The 14,824-nt window shown below is 37.0% G+C and overlaps 1 protein-coding gene across 1 annotated transcript in view; it reads left to right on the top strand.

Annotated features, from left to right (window-relative positions):
* NFXL1 (nuclear transcription factor, X-box binding like 1) overlaps nucleotides 1-14,824 on the top strand; it is a 43,694-nt gene that overhangs the window by 8,100 nt on the left and 20,770 nt on the right. The window contains exons 10-16 of the mRNA XM_054295569.1: nucleotides 777-899; nucleotides 2,202-2,292; nucleotides 5,858-5,978; nucleotides 6,612-6,768; nucleotides 7,479-7,570; nucleotides 8,031-8,052; nucleotides 13,898-14,038. Of these exons, the coding sequence (XP_054151544.1) occupies nucleotides 777-899; nucleotides 2,202-2,292; nucleotides 5,858-5,978; nucleotides 6,612-6,768; nucleotides 7,479-7,570; nucleotides 8,031-8,052; nucleotides 13,898-14,038 (747 nt within the window). The remainder of the gene's footprint in view (nucleotides 1-776; nucleotides 900-2,201; nucleotides 2,293-5,857; nucleotides 5,979-6,611; nucleotides 6,769-7,478; nucleotides 7,571-8,030; nucleotides 8,053-13,897; nucleotides 14,039-14,824) is intronic.

The following is a 14,824-nucleotide window of genomic DNA, read 5'->3' as shown; positions in this document are numbered from 1 at the left end:
TCAACTATGTGCCTGGAACAGGGCAAGTCACCTAAGGAAAATGCAATCACATCTATCACAAAATCTGTCACTCTGTTTATTAAAAACAACATGTTCTTTCATTATTCCCCTCCCACCTCAACACAACTCTGAGTAAGTAGTTGAGCACTGTATTGAGTTGAGGCTGCACCTGTGGATGAGGGTATTGCTTTAGCTTGGATTTATTTCATTTTTTAAAAATTATTATGTGCTAAAAGACAAATTTCCCCTATCTTTCCTAGCTTCCTTCTGGCTTTGTCTTTCTATGATATTCCTTCATTAGTGAGATGGAAGGTGGTATAAAATAACACTATTTTCTTCTTTGTAAGAAAATTAACAATAAGAAATTTACTGTGCTCTAGATATCTCTGGAGCTTCTGTGGTCTGGCCTACAAAGCCATTGCTCTGTCAGGTCTCAGCTGTCTCTTCCTGAACCAGCTTTGGCTACAAAATCTAGGTGATAGTAATCATCACTTGACAGCCATGATGAAGGTCAGATAAACCTGCTCATCTACTTCTTAAATTATCTGTATACACTAGGGGTGAATCTGCTTTCATGTGCAGGAGAGGTACTTTTTTGTACTAATTTGTTTTGCAGTTACACTTATCATCTTGCAGGACACGCTTGCCTTGTGTATGCAGTGTAATGTTACTTTTCCTCGAACTTTCCTTTACAGAGTAGTAGAACATTCTATTTTCCTTTTTTTTTTCTCTTATATGAAAAACACCCTGCTTTTTTTGCCTGTGCTGGTGCCCAGGAGGTTGAAAAGCAGTGTCGCTGTGGGAAGCACACCAAGCGCATGCCGTGCCATAAGCCATACCTGTGTGAAACCAAGTGCACCAAAATCCGCGACTGCCAGAAGCACCAGTGCCGCAGGAAGGTAAGAGCCCACAGATGATCTGTCTCAAATGCATTGTTTAGCTGACTTGTGAAAAAAGTCTAGATAAAATCACATCAATTTGTTGCTCCACCTCATGTTACTGTGTAGCAAGAGGAATTTTCTTCCATGTCACTGAAATTAGTTTTCAGTGTACCAGAATTCCCCGAAAAGGATGACATCAAGTAACTCTCACTGGCCTTATAAGCAGGGAGGGGATTTTGACAACTCTATAGTTCCTGAATGCACTTTTGCTGTCAGGTTCTTGAGTAGTCACTGATGATTTATGCTTTCTGCAGCAGTAAATCAAATTTATTTCCCTGCTTTGTAGGAAGAGCTGGGAAACACTTAAAATTTTGTCAGGGACACACTCTTTATTTTTCACAGCCCAGCATTCCATCCCACATACACAGCAGTGCAAGCAGCAGTGGTCTGACAGTTGGGAATTGGAGATTTGTTTCACTTCTTATTTGAAGTCAAAAGTATAAGAAGGATCTTTTCAGTTTATTCATTCAAGAGAGCCTGAAAGTTGCCTCCTATTTTTGAATTAATACTTAGTGAAAGTTGGACTACTTACCACAAATAGGCATGAAAAAATACAGTTTTACTCTTAAGTATTTTTGAATATTATTGTTGTAGTAAATTTATTTTATGTGAAAAGATTACAAAACAAGTGAATGCAGTGTTGACACCTCCATGGTGGAAAATAGAGGTTTCTTGTTGGAAGGAAGGTACTTTTCAAGTTAGTAGAAAAGGTGATGTTCTCTCCTGATACAACATCCACCGATGTGATGGTTTTACGAGATTTTTTGATTCTTTCATGTTACTGATTTATTTAAGAATAGAAAATAGATAACTGGTCGTGAAATTATCTGCCTTTACTACAGAGGTAAAGGGTGTATAAAAAAATGGTTAGCAACATTTTTGTGCTGGGGACAATAGAGCACAAAAGTGGAAGAAATCGCAGAATAATGAGGTGAACTGTAAGATGTCCTATCTTCTGAAATTATTTGTGATTAAAATATTATAATATTTTGAGCTTTATGCTTTTTTGAAGCCCTCTGCCTTTTTAATGTGTTGAAATGATGCATTAAAATGTGTTCTCTTGTTATTTTGTAATAAAAAAAAAATTTAAACCACTTCACAGGTAGCCTTTTTTCTGGAATGGGTTTGAGGAAATTTGGCTAAATTACACTGACTTTTTTTAAAAATAAGTATTGAAAAAATGAGATAGTAGAAGAGGGAAAGTGTACACCAAAAATTTCAGTGTCCAGTTATTAGATTTCATGGGGCTTTTTTTAATAGTGCTGTTCTGGAAACTGTCCACCTTGTGATCAAGTCTGCGGGCGGACTCTCGGCTGCAGAAATCACAAATGCCCTTCAGGCTGCCACAGAGGTAAGAACAGGTGAAGAATCCCTGTAGTGATGGAATATTGCGTAGTTTTTGCCAAATTTCATGCTTGCATGACTGTGTGTAGTGCTTAATAAATTCTCTCCATTGTTGCATGTGGGCTTTTTGTGGGGGCAGTGTGTTTGAAAGTGCTGGTTAGAACTTAAGGACTTACATAGTGGCAACCTCAATTTTTATGTGGTGATTTTGCTTAATACTTTTCCTCTGAAAATGCTCCTGTCTCCTTTCCAATTGTGTAATACAAAAGCCATGGCTTGACTTCCATTTCTCAATAATTCTGTTCACTGAATATGCATAACAAAGTCCAAATGCATACAAGAAATGACTGCTGCTGATTGAGTCTGGACAGTTTTAAAAAATCCTAGAATGCAACATGTGGTACAAGTGGGCTTAAAATGAAAAAAAAATATGATGGAATTGGAATATATATCAGTATCCTACTGGTAAAAGAAAATAACAACTTGTTACTGACTGAGAAGGATAACAAAAAAGTTTGCTTTGGAATCCAGTGACCTTGGTTAGAAAGATGCTGGAAATGGGCAAAATTACCTGGCAGATTGCTTGGACATTGGCTTGGTAGGGGGTTAAATTGGAATGACTGGAAAATTGTCTGCCCTCTCAGCAATTTTCCCCGCAGAAGCTGCTGCCCTGCTGAAACAGCAGCCAAGTAGGCTCTGTAATTTTCCTTAGTATTCTGAAGTATAAATTGCAATGACTCAGGAAGTAAATCACAGCTTGTTCAGCCAGTCTTCCTTCTGAGGCAGTGACTCTTAGGAGAAGAGGATAGGTAAATGTGGTAGTTGTACCTGTTAACTTGCTATTAAATCTGTCACAATAAACTAGTAGTTTGGTTTTTCTCTGTATACTGTGTCCCCTATTCTCTTTCCCTTTCTTCTCCATCCCCTGTACCTCTCTAAAATCTTGGAAATATGTAATTTTTTTGGTGTACTGTCAGAAGAAAACTGGTAACATTGCTTTTCCATGTTAGTTTGGTTGATAACTAAATTCTAGAATAAAATTCTGATTGGAAAACTCAAGATCTTATGCTGTATTATGGGATAAGCTTTTATGTTGAATGATTGTTTGTATTTGGTGCTGCTGGCTAAAAGTGACAAAGATTTCTAGTAATTAACATGAAAACACTAAAGCAATGTCTGTAAGAAAACAAAAGTGATCCTTGAGAATGTAAATAACAAATATATACACTTTGAAGAATAACTTATCAAAAGAACATAATTGTCTATTTACTCACTAAAGTTGCATATAATGAAGGTAATCGCTAATGATACCAGATGATACATTTATTTTCTTTTCTAAATTCTGTGTTTTAACAAAATACAGTCTTGTACAGTTTGTAATATCTTCATAAATGTTTGAAAGTATTCCTTATAAAGGCAGTTATTTTAATGTAAAATATTTATATTAATTTGTTTCTCCCTATATACCAATATTTTAATAGCTACTGAAAGTTATGATTAATTATTTTATCTTTGTAATACAATATCTATGTAATAAAATATCTTTGTAATAAAATATCTATGTAATAAAATATCTTTGTAATAAAATAACTATGTAATACAGGGTCAGGGTAATTTTCCTATGAGCTGTCAGATTGCAGTGACCACTGATATTAAAGGAAATAAGGCCTCATAGAAAATAACTTCCCAGATAGGGTCCTTTAAAAGGCATCAAATCTCAGAATTTTTAGAGGTTGGTGATAATAAACACTTGGCCTTTAGCAGGAGTCCCTGGAAAAAGGTAGCTTAATCTATTCTGTTCGTGTTTTTGTTTTTGTTTTTTTTTTTACTTCTTTTCTTAAATATTTATTGTGCCTGCTGAAATTTACAGTGTGTTGCCAGGGAATAGAAATGTTTTGCTTCCTACTGTGGTACATTATAATGCTTGATTTGAGAACAGTGTGCTCTCACCTTACCTTCAGGCTCTCTGAATCTCTGATCTCTGCCTTTCTGTATTTTTGAGAATGTAGCCAGTTGTCTTCCTTAACAGGATATTTAAGTGAATTGCAGACATATTAGCCACTCTGGGCACTATAGCTTTAGACCTTTGGTTTATTTTGCTAAAGTAGCTGGACAAGCTTGAGAAGGGGGCCCTTGGAATCTCATGATCTTTACCAACCAGGTGCAAGGTGCTGCACCCGAGGGTTGGGGCAGCCCCTGGTATCAACATAGGCTGAGGACTGAACAGATCCAGAGCAGCCTTGCTGAGAGGGTCTTGGGGGTGCTGTGAGAGGCTGGACATGACCCAGCCATGGGCACTCACAGCCCAGAGAGCCAAAGGTGTCCTGGGCTGCATCCAGAGCCCTGTGGGCAGCAGGGGAGGGAGGGGGTTCTGCCCCTCTGCTCTGCTCTGGTGACACCCCACATGAAACAATGCATCCAACTCTGGGGTGCCAGCACAGGAAGGACATGGACCTGTTGGAGTGAGTCCAGAGAAGGGCCACTAAGATGGGGAGAGATATGGGCACCTCTCCTGTAAGGAAAGGGTGAGAGAATTGGGGTTGTTAAACCTGGAGGAGACTGGCAGCCTTCCAGTCCCTAAGGCAGCCTACAAGAAAGATGGAGAGGGACTTTTTACAAGGACAGGCAGTGGCTGGACAAGGGGCAGGACAATTCTTTCAGTGAAAAGAGAATATGATTTGATTAGATTAGATTAGATTAGGAAGAGATTTTTTACTGTGAGAGTGGTGAGGCATTGGAACTGGTTGTCCAGAGGATTTTTGGATGCTCCATCCCTGGCAGTGTTTTGAGGGAGGGACTATGAGCAGTGCAGTCTAGTGAAATGTGTCCCTGCCCATGGCAGAGGGGTTGGATCTAAATCATCTTTAAGATCTCTTCCAGCCCAAATGATTCTATGTTTCTGTGCATGCTGAACACTACAGTCTTATTTAATTTACTTTGCAATATGAAGACTGTAGTGCTTCCATCCTTTTCTCTTCAGCAGCCTTTTGCCAGTGAGACATCTGCTTCTTGAAATGCTGCTTTTCAGATCCTGCTAACAAGTCAGAATTGCTTAAAATTTTTTGCTGTAAATGTCTTCATTTGTTTTCTTAAAAGCTTCAGAATGCAACATGATTAGTAAGCTAAAATCTCACATCTTTGCTTTTTTTAGCAGATTCATATTCTTGCTGTTAAATTACTCAATAATAAAACTTAGCAGTTGTCACTTGGTGAAGAAATGGTGTGGGAGAGTTATGAATTAAAACATAGATCTTTTACAGATACAGTTTTTAAAATGCATCAGATTATTAACTTTATAGAGATGAAAGATGTTGTCAAGGAAGAAGCATTCATTATACACGGGCTGAACATGAATATCATACTAAATCTGCAAAACTTTATTGTACCAGTTTTTCAGTGTCCCTTTTTGAATTTAGATGAAAGATGACATTTCTTCATAGGTAAGTAAGACTGAAATACAAATTGAAAACATCTAAGTGTTGTGTGATCCAAATAACTGGGTTTCTTTTATAAATGTGATAAAGGGGTTATTTCTGACTTGCCTTTCACATTGTTAATATATTTATTTTTAGGTAGTTGTAATCCATGTCCAGAGACTGTAGATGTGAAATGCAATTGTGGAAGAACTGTCATCAAAGTGCCCTGTGGCAGAGAGCGCACCATCAAACCTCCCAAGTGCAAGCAGCTGTGCAGGTCAGTATAGAAAGTGGGTCTGTTTCCTGTTCTTTAGTGGAGTTTAAAGTGTTCTTAAAGAAAGTGGTAAAATATACCTTGAAAGGCAAAATTTGTTCATTATCTGATTACAGTTATTACTTCTCAGTCTTCTGAATCCCTGACTATGCCGATGCAGATTAGCAATAATCTCTCCTATCAGATACCTCTCTGACACAGAGGTTTCATGAGCAGCTTGCCTGCTTCATGGGGGAGGTTCTGTCCCACCAAGCTCTTCCAACTCTGTAGACCAGCTCATTTCTTCAAGTCTCCTCTGGTATGTTTTGAAGTACCTCAGTGAGGCAGTTTATCTGGAAAACTAGCAAAAGAAAAAGAATATTTTCTGCTGGAATGTAGCAAGATTATGTAGTGCAGAGTAGAATTAGGATTGAAACAGCTGTTTGAATATGTAAACCAACTCTGATATTTTATTTAGAATTCCTCTCTAATTTTATTGTAAGGTTAACAACCCGCTGAAGATGAAAAGTAAGCTAATTCACAAAAAACACCAACAGCTTTTCATTTCAGTTCTTTTTATGTTGAACATACTTGCCCAGTGACTGTAACTTGGTATTTTCTGCTGTCATATTGATTCATTCTTGGATTTTACTTCAGTCGGCCACCTACCTGTCACCATCCTACCCAGGAGAAACACTACTGTCACTTTGGGCGGTGCCCTCCGTGTCGCCAGCCCTGCCAGAAAACCTTAACCTGTGGCCATTTGTGCCCTGTTTCCTGCCATGATGAGGCACTTGTGAAGCAAACAGGCTCAGTAAGTAAACAGTGAAAAATGGTGCATTATTTGTGTTTGAACAATGAGCATCAGTTTGACCTGAATCTTCTGTTTTGGGGCTTTTGGAGTTCAGAGTAAACACATAGTCAAGCACAGACGGTAGGCATACTGCTCAGCATGATGCTAACTAGTTCTAGCTCCTTTGTTGCAATCTAACTAATTTCTTAATACATACTTGAATTGCTCAAAAGATAAGATTCTTGTTGGAGTTGTATTAAAAACATTTAATTTCAGCTTTAAGCAATTGCTTTTAGCATAAGAACCAAAAAAATTTAAGTGTGGTGTTCACAAAACCATCAAATTTTGCACAAGTTAGAGGTCAGAAATTGGCAGTTTTTAACATAACATGTGTTATGCACTGCATGATGGTAATTGAAATAGCTTACTAGTTGAAATATTTTTACCTTTATTAACTGGTTAGAACTGTTTTACTGGTCTTTTTTATTTGGCTTGGTGCTTAATTTTTAGCACTAGGAGCCACAGGACTTAATTTTCCTATCCCTAACCACGCTAAGAATAAAACTGTAATTTTTTTGTCTATATGGGATGTGGAGATTTCCATTAGTAAAAGCTAGTTAATAGAAAGTGAATTTTTTAGAATTGGAAAGGCTTTAGATTGTACATTTATTTATGGTCAGGCAGATAGTTCCATTTATGTTTTGTATTCAGCTGGTGTCTTTTGCTCTCAGCATCAGTCTGCAGGGCCTTGGGAACAGCCATCTGAGCCAGCCTTCATTCAGACTGCACTGCCGTGCCCTCCCTGTGAGGTTCCTATACCAGTGTAAGTAGTAAAATAAAATAAGAAAGGCAAATTAAAAAAGGAGGTTTTATATGGAAGGTAATTATTTTGTGTCCAAGAAGTTATCAGAGATATTTTTTAAAAAATAACTGTTCTTCAGACTAGACCTCTGAAATAACTGAAAAATATGGTGTATTAGTAGAGAAAAAGAAGATGCTATTTGGAACAAAAGCAGGTTACTTTCTAAAAAGTAACTGATTTCATATACAACTACAATTAATTTGCAATGAAACAAATTTTGAGATTTTCATTACAAAACACAGCAATCCAAACAACTGTTGAAAAGGGAGAGGCGTTGAGCTGCATAGATGGGTGATTTTCTTAGTTTGCACTTTTAAAAAATAGATTGCACTAATTTTTGTGTGAAAAGCAGTGTCACTGTTTGAAGTCCCCAAAAGAAATAGGCATTTTCTAATCTCTGATTTTTTATTTTTTTTAACAGGGAGTGTCTTGGACAGCATGAGGTGAGTCATGGAAACTGCCCTGTGAAGTGAAATATGGCAGTTATCTTACTTTGTAAGTCTGGAAAACAAAAGGCATTAAAAAAATTAGTAGATTTTTAATAAATATTTTTTAACTGATCAAGTACTTTAACACAACAGCTTACATATTCATGGACAGAAATTTAAACTCATCATTTATGTAGCTCCCTACGTTTTCTTGCAGGTGTTTAAATTGTGTTTAAATGTTTTTTGGTGGTCTTCTTATTAAATATTTATGCTTTTTTCCCCCTCACTCTATAGTTAGTATTCTCTCTCTGTCACACACTCTTGAGTTCTGTGAACTGCTGTGTGTATTTTAAAAGGATTAGGAATATAATGTCATACAGGAAAATTCTCATGTGACTTGGATCTAAGCACACATGGATGAAGTCAGACTGTGGAGTGGAAACTTCTTTAGTGTTAGTTAATAACTTATCTTTCTGGTGTGTAGCCTTCTCTAGTTCTAGGTGGAGTTGATGTCTCTTTTGGCTTACGTGAGAAGAGAATCTAATTGAAACTTGGTAGCTGTCATCATGATTCACAATAATTTCTAAAAGTTACAAAATGTAAGGTCAAGTATCTTTTCTTGATTTCAGAAGATGATTGCTAAACTAATTTAAAAAAACATTTTGCTGTTATGGTTTTGTCTGCTGGTATGTCTGCTATAAATTCAGCGTCAAAGCCTGACTAACTATATTAAAAAAAACCCGAGGATAATTTTAAGCAAGTAAAAAATTGTAGAAAACACTAAATAAATACAAAAATATCGAAGATACCTCTTTTTTTTTCCTTTGACCTTTATTAATAATGTCTTGCTGTGTGTTGTAATGGTGCCTCGATTATGTTTTGGTGACACCTTCAAATGTTGTTACCAGTGTCCAGGTAGCTGCAGTCTGTTGGGGCAGCATGTTCCTAACCCAGCCAGGCTGTGAATGCACTTTTCCATCGGGCTGTTTTGCAGCTTGATGGTTGCTGAAGAAAAGCTTGTCCTGAAAGTGGATGAAAAGATCAACAGTGCTTTTCTGTTTGTTGCTGAAACAGATGGGCTTTGCTTTGTTTTTCCACAGCCAGTTTGTTATTTAGTCAGTGACATGATTTTTGATAGGACATCCCGAATCTCACCCAAACTTCCATGAATTTATGTTAAATAAAATGCAAGCTGTGGTCAATAGACCCAGTCTAGAACGTGATCTAGACAGTGTAAAAGGATTTGGTCCTGTTCAGATGTACATGACTGTGAAGTTTGTCCTTCCTCACAGCAGAAGGTCAGTATTGCTACCTTAATAGAGAACATAGTAACAATTAGTACATACTTATTACTACTTGTTTCAGAATAATTTAAAAAAAAATTCAGTTTCTGTTGCATACTAGTCTTGGCAAAATTATCCAGTGCCTTTGGGTCATGTTTTCTATATGGGTTTGCATAGACAATAAGGACAAATCCCTGTTAGTCTATAGCTGACTTTAATTATTTAGATTTTTTGATGCTACACGGTGCTTTAGATGAACTGTGACTTCTGTCAGCCCGCAGAGGGCGGTGCTGCCTTCCTGCTGAAGTGCAGCAGTTCCTCGAGTGAAATTGTCTCCTCTTTGAGATTTTGGTGGAAGTTAAGGAAAAGAATGAGTCATTAATATGTATACGAAGTGTATTTTGTTTGCAGTGGATTTTGTGTTCATTGTACATTTTTGTGTTGCTCTGAGATCTCTGGAAAGAAAAAAAAAAACATGTAGTGTCTGTTCACTGTTTTACAGCCACATTGGTTCCTAGCAAATAATCTCAGCTCAAATTAATTTACTTTTGTTAATAAGAGAAAACATATGTATTTAGGAATGCTTCCCTCCAGTAGAAGGGTCCAGCTGCTAAGGGGATTTTCACTGGAAGATGGGGGCTGTTCACAAGTGACAAAAGTAGTAGTAGCAATTTTCCTAAGCAAACTTTTGCTGTGAGCTGTGAGTAGGTGTTTTTTGCTGTACTATGCTACTACTTATGTTGGACTGTTGTTATACCTCCTATAATGGAAGAGATAAAAAAGAAAGAAACTAGGAATGAAGCAGGCTGTAAAGTCTTCTTGTGTTTTATCAGGATGCCTACTGACAATGTGTAGAATTGAGAATAAAAGCGAACACCTTAGGACTTGTATAACAAGCAAATCTACTGTCTAATTTTTTAATATTTGGACAGTAAATTTAATTTGTGTAGATATTGGAGTTGGTTGCTCATTGGGAAGGTTGTGTATGGGGTTGTTTTATTTTATTTCTATTTGGTACTTAATTTAGGAAGTATTTTTAAGGGATTGATTTAGTTTGAGCTCTTACATGTTCTGGCATTTAGAACAAGCAATTTATCCCTTAAGAACAGACTTAAAATTACTTTTCAGATGATGTAATTATATAAAATCTGTTCTTAGTGGGAGTATGATTCTACATGATGTTTAAGCTAAAAGAACATTTCTTTTAGCTGAAGTCTACAGCCTTCTCTTAAATAATTTTACATATATTTATAAAAATAAATAACTCATCATTCTTCCATTTGTAGGCTCTTAAAAGTAGCTCTCAATTTTGTTTCAGGTTGTGTGTCAGAAAAATCACCTATCAACAGCTGATGCCATCCCAAAAAAGAAATCTTGATGTTCTGACTTTTCTTAACTGTTATATACATTGGAATTTCATAGCAGTAGTACACATATGCTCTTTTAAAATCTTTTAAAATCAAGTTATTCTAAATCTCTTTTTGATGGGAAACATACATTAAAGGTCATACAAGGTAAATGATGACAAAGAAGGAAATATTTAGTGACTAAGATATGAATTTATCTGCTGTGTGTGATTTTCTTCTAGTTGCCTAATTTCATTAAATGTTCTAGAGGAAGGGAAACACTCTGGTTCTGCTTCCTTCTAAATATCCTGTATCAGGCTGGGCATATCATTGAACTCTTCCTTCTTGGGTGTTTCTTTTTTCTTTAGATAGGAATTTAATGGTATGTTTTAATATTCTGAGTGGGTTTTAGTTCTGTTTTTTTCATAGGACGAAGACCATTACTCTGCCTCTAGGTAAAATTTAATGTGAAACTTGATGACTTTGTATGTATGGCTAAACACCTTATAAAGGTTTCCAGAATTTCCTTGCCCTGTTGATTTCTGTTTTCATATTCTAATTGATTTATGTGTTAATCACTTTTATGCATTTGGGAGATTTCCTGGAAAGCTTTTGAAAGTTGTCATGTGTTTTTTTTCTTTCCTTCCTTTCCTTGTCCTGTGGAAGACCTGTAGTCTGAAAATGTTGCTTTCTTTTTTTTTTTTCTTTCTTTCCCATTCAGCTTTCATAAAATACTTATGGTTCTCATCTGCCTTCTTCATTCTTCAGCTCATCAGCCTCCTGGAGTTTGTGGCTACTTTGATGTTTGTCTTTGTATTAAGAATTCCAGCCTTCAGAACCATTTCAGAAACTCATTCCTACTGTAGGAAGTAAAAGTTTACTTTCTCAGCTGGATTTATTGCTTGGATTCACAGCAGAGAAATGGAGAAAAAAATAATAATAGGCTTAAATTAATTGAAAATTTTCAATTTTTGGCTACAGTGTCTGTTGATTCCAGGAGGTTGTTGTATCTTACTGAGCTCAAGTTGAAGCCCTGCTGGATGCAGCCAGAGGGCTGGAATGTTCCCTCTAGTTAGACCTCTGAAAGCTGCCATTGTTGCCTGGCTGGCTTGTGTGCTTCACCAGTCTGCCTGTGTTTAACAGTGCCCCTCATCTGTGTGCTTGAGCAATGCTCCTGGGAGGGATGCTCCAATTCTGCCTAAGTGCTTGGCTGTAACTGGAGCTAGGGGTTGTGTCCTTATCTGGTGGAAGACTAACTCTTGGTAAAAGAAGTCTCACCAGCATTATGGAACAGCTGGAGCTAATTGCTGTTGTTGCCCTGATCTGGTGTCACTGTCTGAGCCATGGGCAGAAGCATAGTCATAAAAATCTGAGTGGCAATGGGAGAGCAAGGAAAGGTAGAGAAGTGGGTGGAATGTAATGATTAATACATCTTTTTTTTCCTTCTTTTATCTTGTAATCCTTTGACTACTTACATTGCTACTGAAAGGATGTTGTGCTCTGGAGAGGGAGATGGAGTAGGATGTGAAGGGGTGGGATACTAGGAACATCAAAACCTTTGGTGATTGCTAAGTGCATTCTGGGTAGGGTACTATTCTCTGCTTCAGACCCACTGCTTGCTGGCTTTTCCTTTTGTCACCAGAAGCATCCATCAGAGACAGAGGAGGATGTTTGCAAGGGGCAGTAGGGACCAGGTGTGGTTGTGGTATTGGTGCTTTAGCCAGCATGAGCTTCAGCTCTGACACGGCCTCAAGGTTTTCTCCTGTGTATGCCATGCTTGATGTTCAGCTTGCCATGCAGACTTCTCTTCAGTCTTGGTGAGTCAGGATGATCAGGGGAGTTCAGAAGTCTTGTGAATGAACTGGATTTTGAAGTGATGTAGTGGAGTAGTATTTTTTGGGTGAAGCCCAGAAAAATTTATATAGGCAAGTGGATTGAAATTGTGCTTTGTGTGCTTGAGGGAGGATAACATGGACAGTGCTGAAGGGAGGCTGTCCCTCATTCTGCCCTGTGGGGTCATCTCTCTTCTTTCTTTTCTTGTGTTCACCTCTTTGTATGGCCAGGCCACTGGCAAAAGTCAAGAAACGTTTTTCTATTGATTCCTTTTCTTCCATTTTGATTATTTGAATCATCCTTCTGTAAAGAGAGATGTGTGGTAGGACTTGTTCAAAGTGGTAGGAGAGTGCTGTGAGAGCTGTAGACTTTGAAGAGAGAAAAGGAATGGGTACCCTGCAAAGCAGTTCAGTCAACCACAGTTGCAACATAAAATCACACCCTTAGTCTTGTCAAAGTGAGTTATGTCACATTAGCCTCTTGTGTAATAACATCACAAATAGTTTGTTTTTCTCTGAGAAATGACATGAAATTTAGAAACAAAATCAATTTTTTTGACAGCATCACAGAAAACTAAGGTTTTTTTTTTTGTATGAGTATTATATAATGGTTGGAAAATGCTAACAGTGAGTTTCCTCTAATCCTTTTGTATGGAGGGACTTGTACTATTCAACTTCAGGCAAGTAACCTACTTAGGAATTTACACTGGTTTCAGTACCAATGAGGAGTAATGCCTTTAAAGTAGATGCTCTGAAGGTTTCTGCAGAGTTCTGTTAACTGGAGTGTTGATCCCAAACTGGAAAGTACAAATGTGACATAAGACATTAAAATCTTAGTCCTGTTCTGGAACTATTTCTGCTTCTCCTTACTTTTCCTTGGAGTTATATTTGATGTAGTCAGTATTTGCTTTTTAGCATTTCCGGCTTGGAGGTTTTCTGTTTTTGAGACTGTAAAATGTTTTTGATTTATGTTGACCATAACACAATTAGCCCTGTAAAAGCAAACTGTTACTGTCTTTTGCAATAATAGTAAAGCACCCTAGAAACCTTTAATGGAAGACATGAGTGTAGTTCAGAAAGATGGAGCAAATGGTGCTAAAAGATTTGAGTGCAAAATAATCTTTCAAAAAGAAAGGGAAACTATGCTACAAAAGTTAGCTTGTTTAATGAAGTGTGCCTTTTTCCTGTTATAGTCAGTGTAAAACAAATTTGTGTGGATAGGAACCCAAATGATACTTAAAAAATTAAATAGAATTTCTCTGGTGTTTTTTCTTTTTCAAAGGAGAACCAAAGCTTCTCTGTAATAATTCTGTGTCTCTGTGTGTGTAAATTTATATATCTCACAGGCTACATATGTGCAAAGCTTGTATATATTTATTCATTTATTTTTAACTTTTAGGTTAGTCCATTACCATGTCACTCTGCAAATCCCTACTCGTGTAAGAGATTTTGTGGGCAGCTTCTTGATTGTCAAAATCATACCTGTATGAAAGAATGTCATCGTGTTACTAAATCCAACAGCAGTGCAGATGGAAAGAAGGTAGGGTAATTTCCTGTTTGCTTTTGTTTTTGTGTATTTTATGTATTTTATATGGAAATTGTCTTCAGTTTTACTTGGAAAATAAGGAATTTACAGCTGGCAGGTAAAGATCTATTCCAGATCCCACTGGGAGACTTGCATGTGTGCTGTTCCCATTGATGCTGTGATCAGTTAGCTAATCTATATTTCCTTAGACTATAAACCTGAGACAGTATTGTGTTTTTTGCAAATTCTATAACTTTGTCTTGTGATGACATTACTTTGACTTCATCAGAACTTTATTTAACACCCTAGAGAAGTCTCTTCTGAAGTTACAAAAAGTAGCTGTCAAGATCAAGGGGAGCTACTGATAATCCCTGTATACAAATGCACTTGCAATCTACTGGGGAAGCTATTTACTGAGGAGAGTTTAAATGGGTTGAGGAGGCTGGGAGACCTTTAGGAGAGCACTGGAAATGTTGCAGAATTGCTGAAGACTTTTCAAAGTACTGGGATGATGTATTCATGTGTGGGAATTTATAAAATCAGAAGATTTTAAAAAAGCAAGAAAAGGACAGGCTCCAGAGACTTGTCAGAATAGAGAAATGCTGGAGCAGCAGAAAAAATATATTAGCAGTAGTGAAGATATGAAGACTAGAACAATAGGCCTGTGTGGCTTGGCTTTCTAAGTTGCAAAAAGTATATTTTAAGTATACATTTAGAAACTTAAATATGAATGGAGCTCTGTGCTTTGTCTTTTATAAATGAAGCATTGTATTAGAGAAAAAACTGCTGTTGTTTTAACCA

Source organism: Melozone crissalis, unplaced genomic scaffold, assembly GCF_028551555.1.
Source record: "Melozone crissalis strain CALT ecotype California unplaced genomic scaffold, PUWL_Pcris_2 ptg000006l_1, whole genome shotgun sequence".
Classification (NCBI taxonomy): Eukaryota; Metazoa; Chordata; class Aves; order Passeriformes; family Passerellidae; genus Melozone; species Melozone crissalis.
Note: the sequence above shows the minus strand (reverse complement) of the source record. Positions and strands in the feature narration are given on the sequence as shown.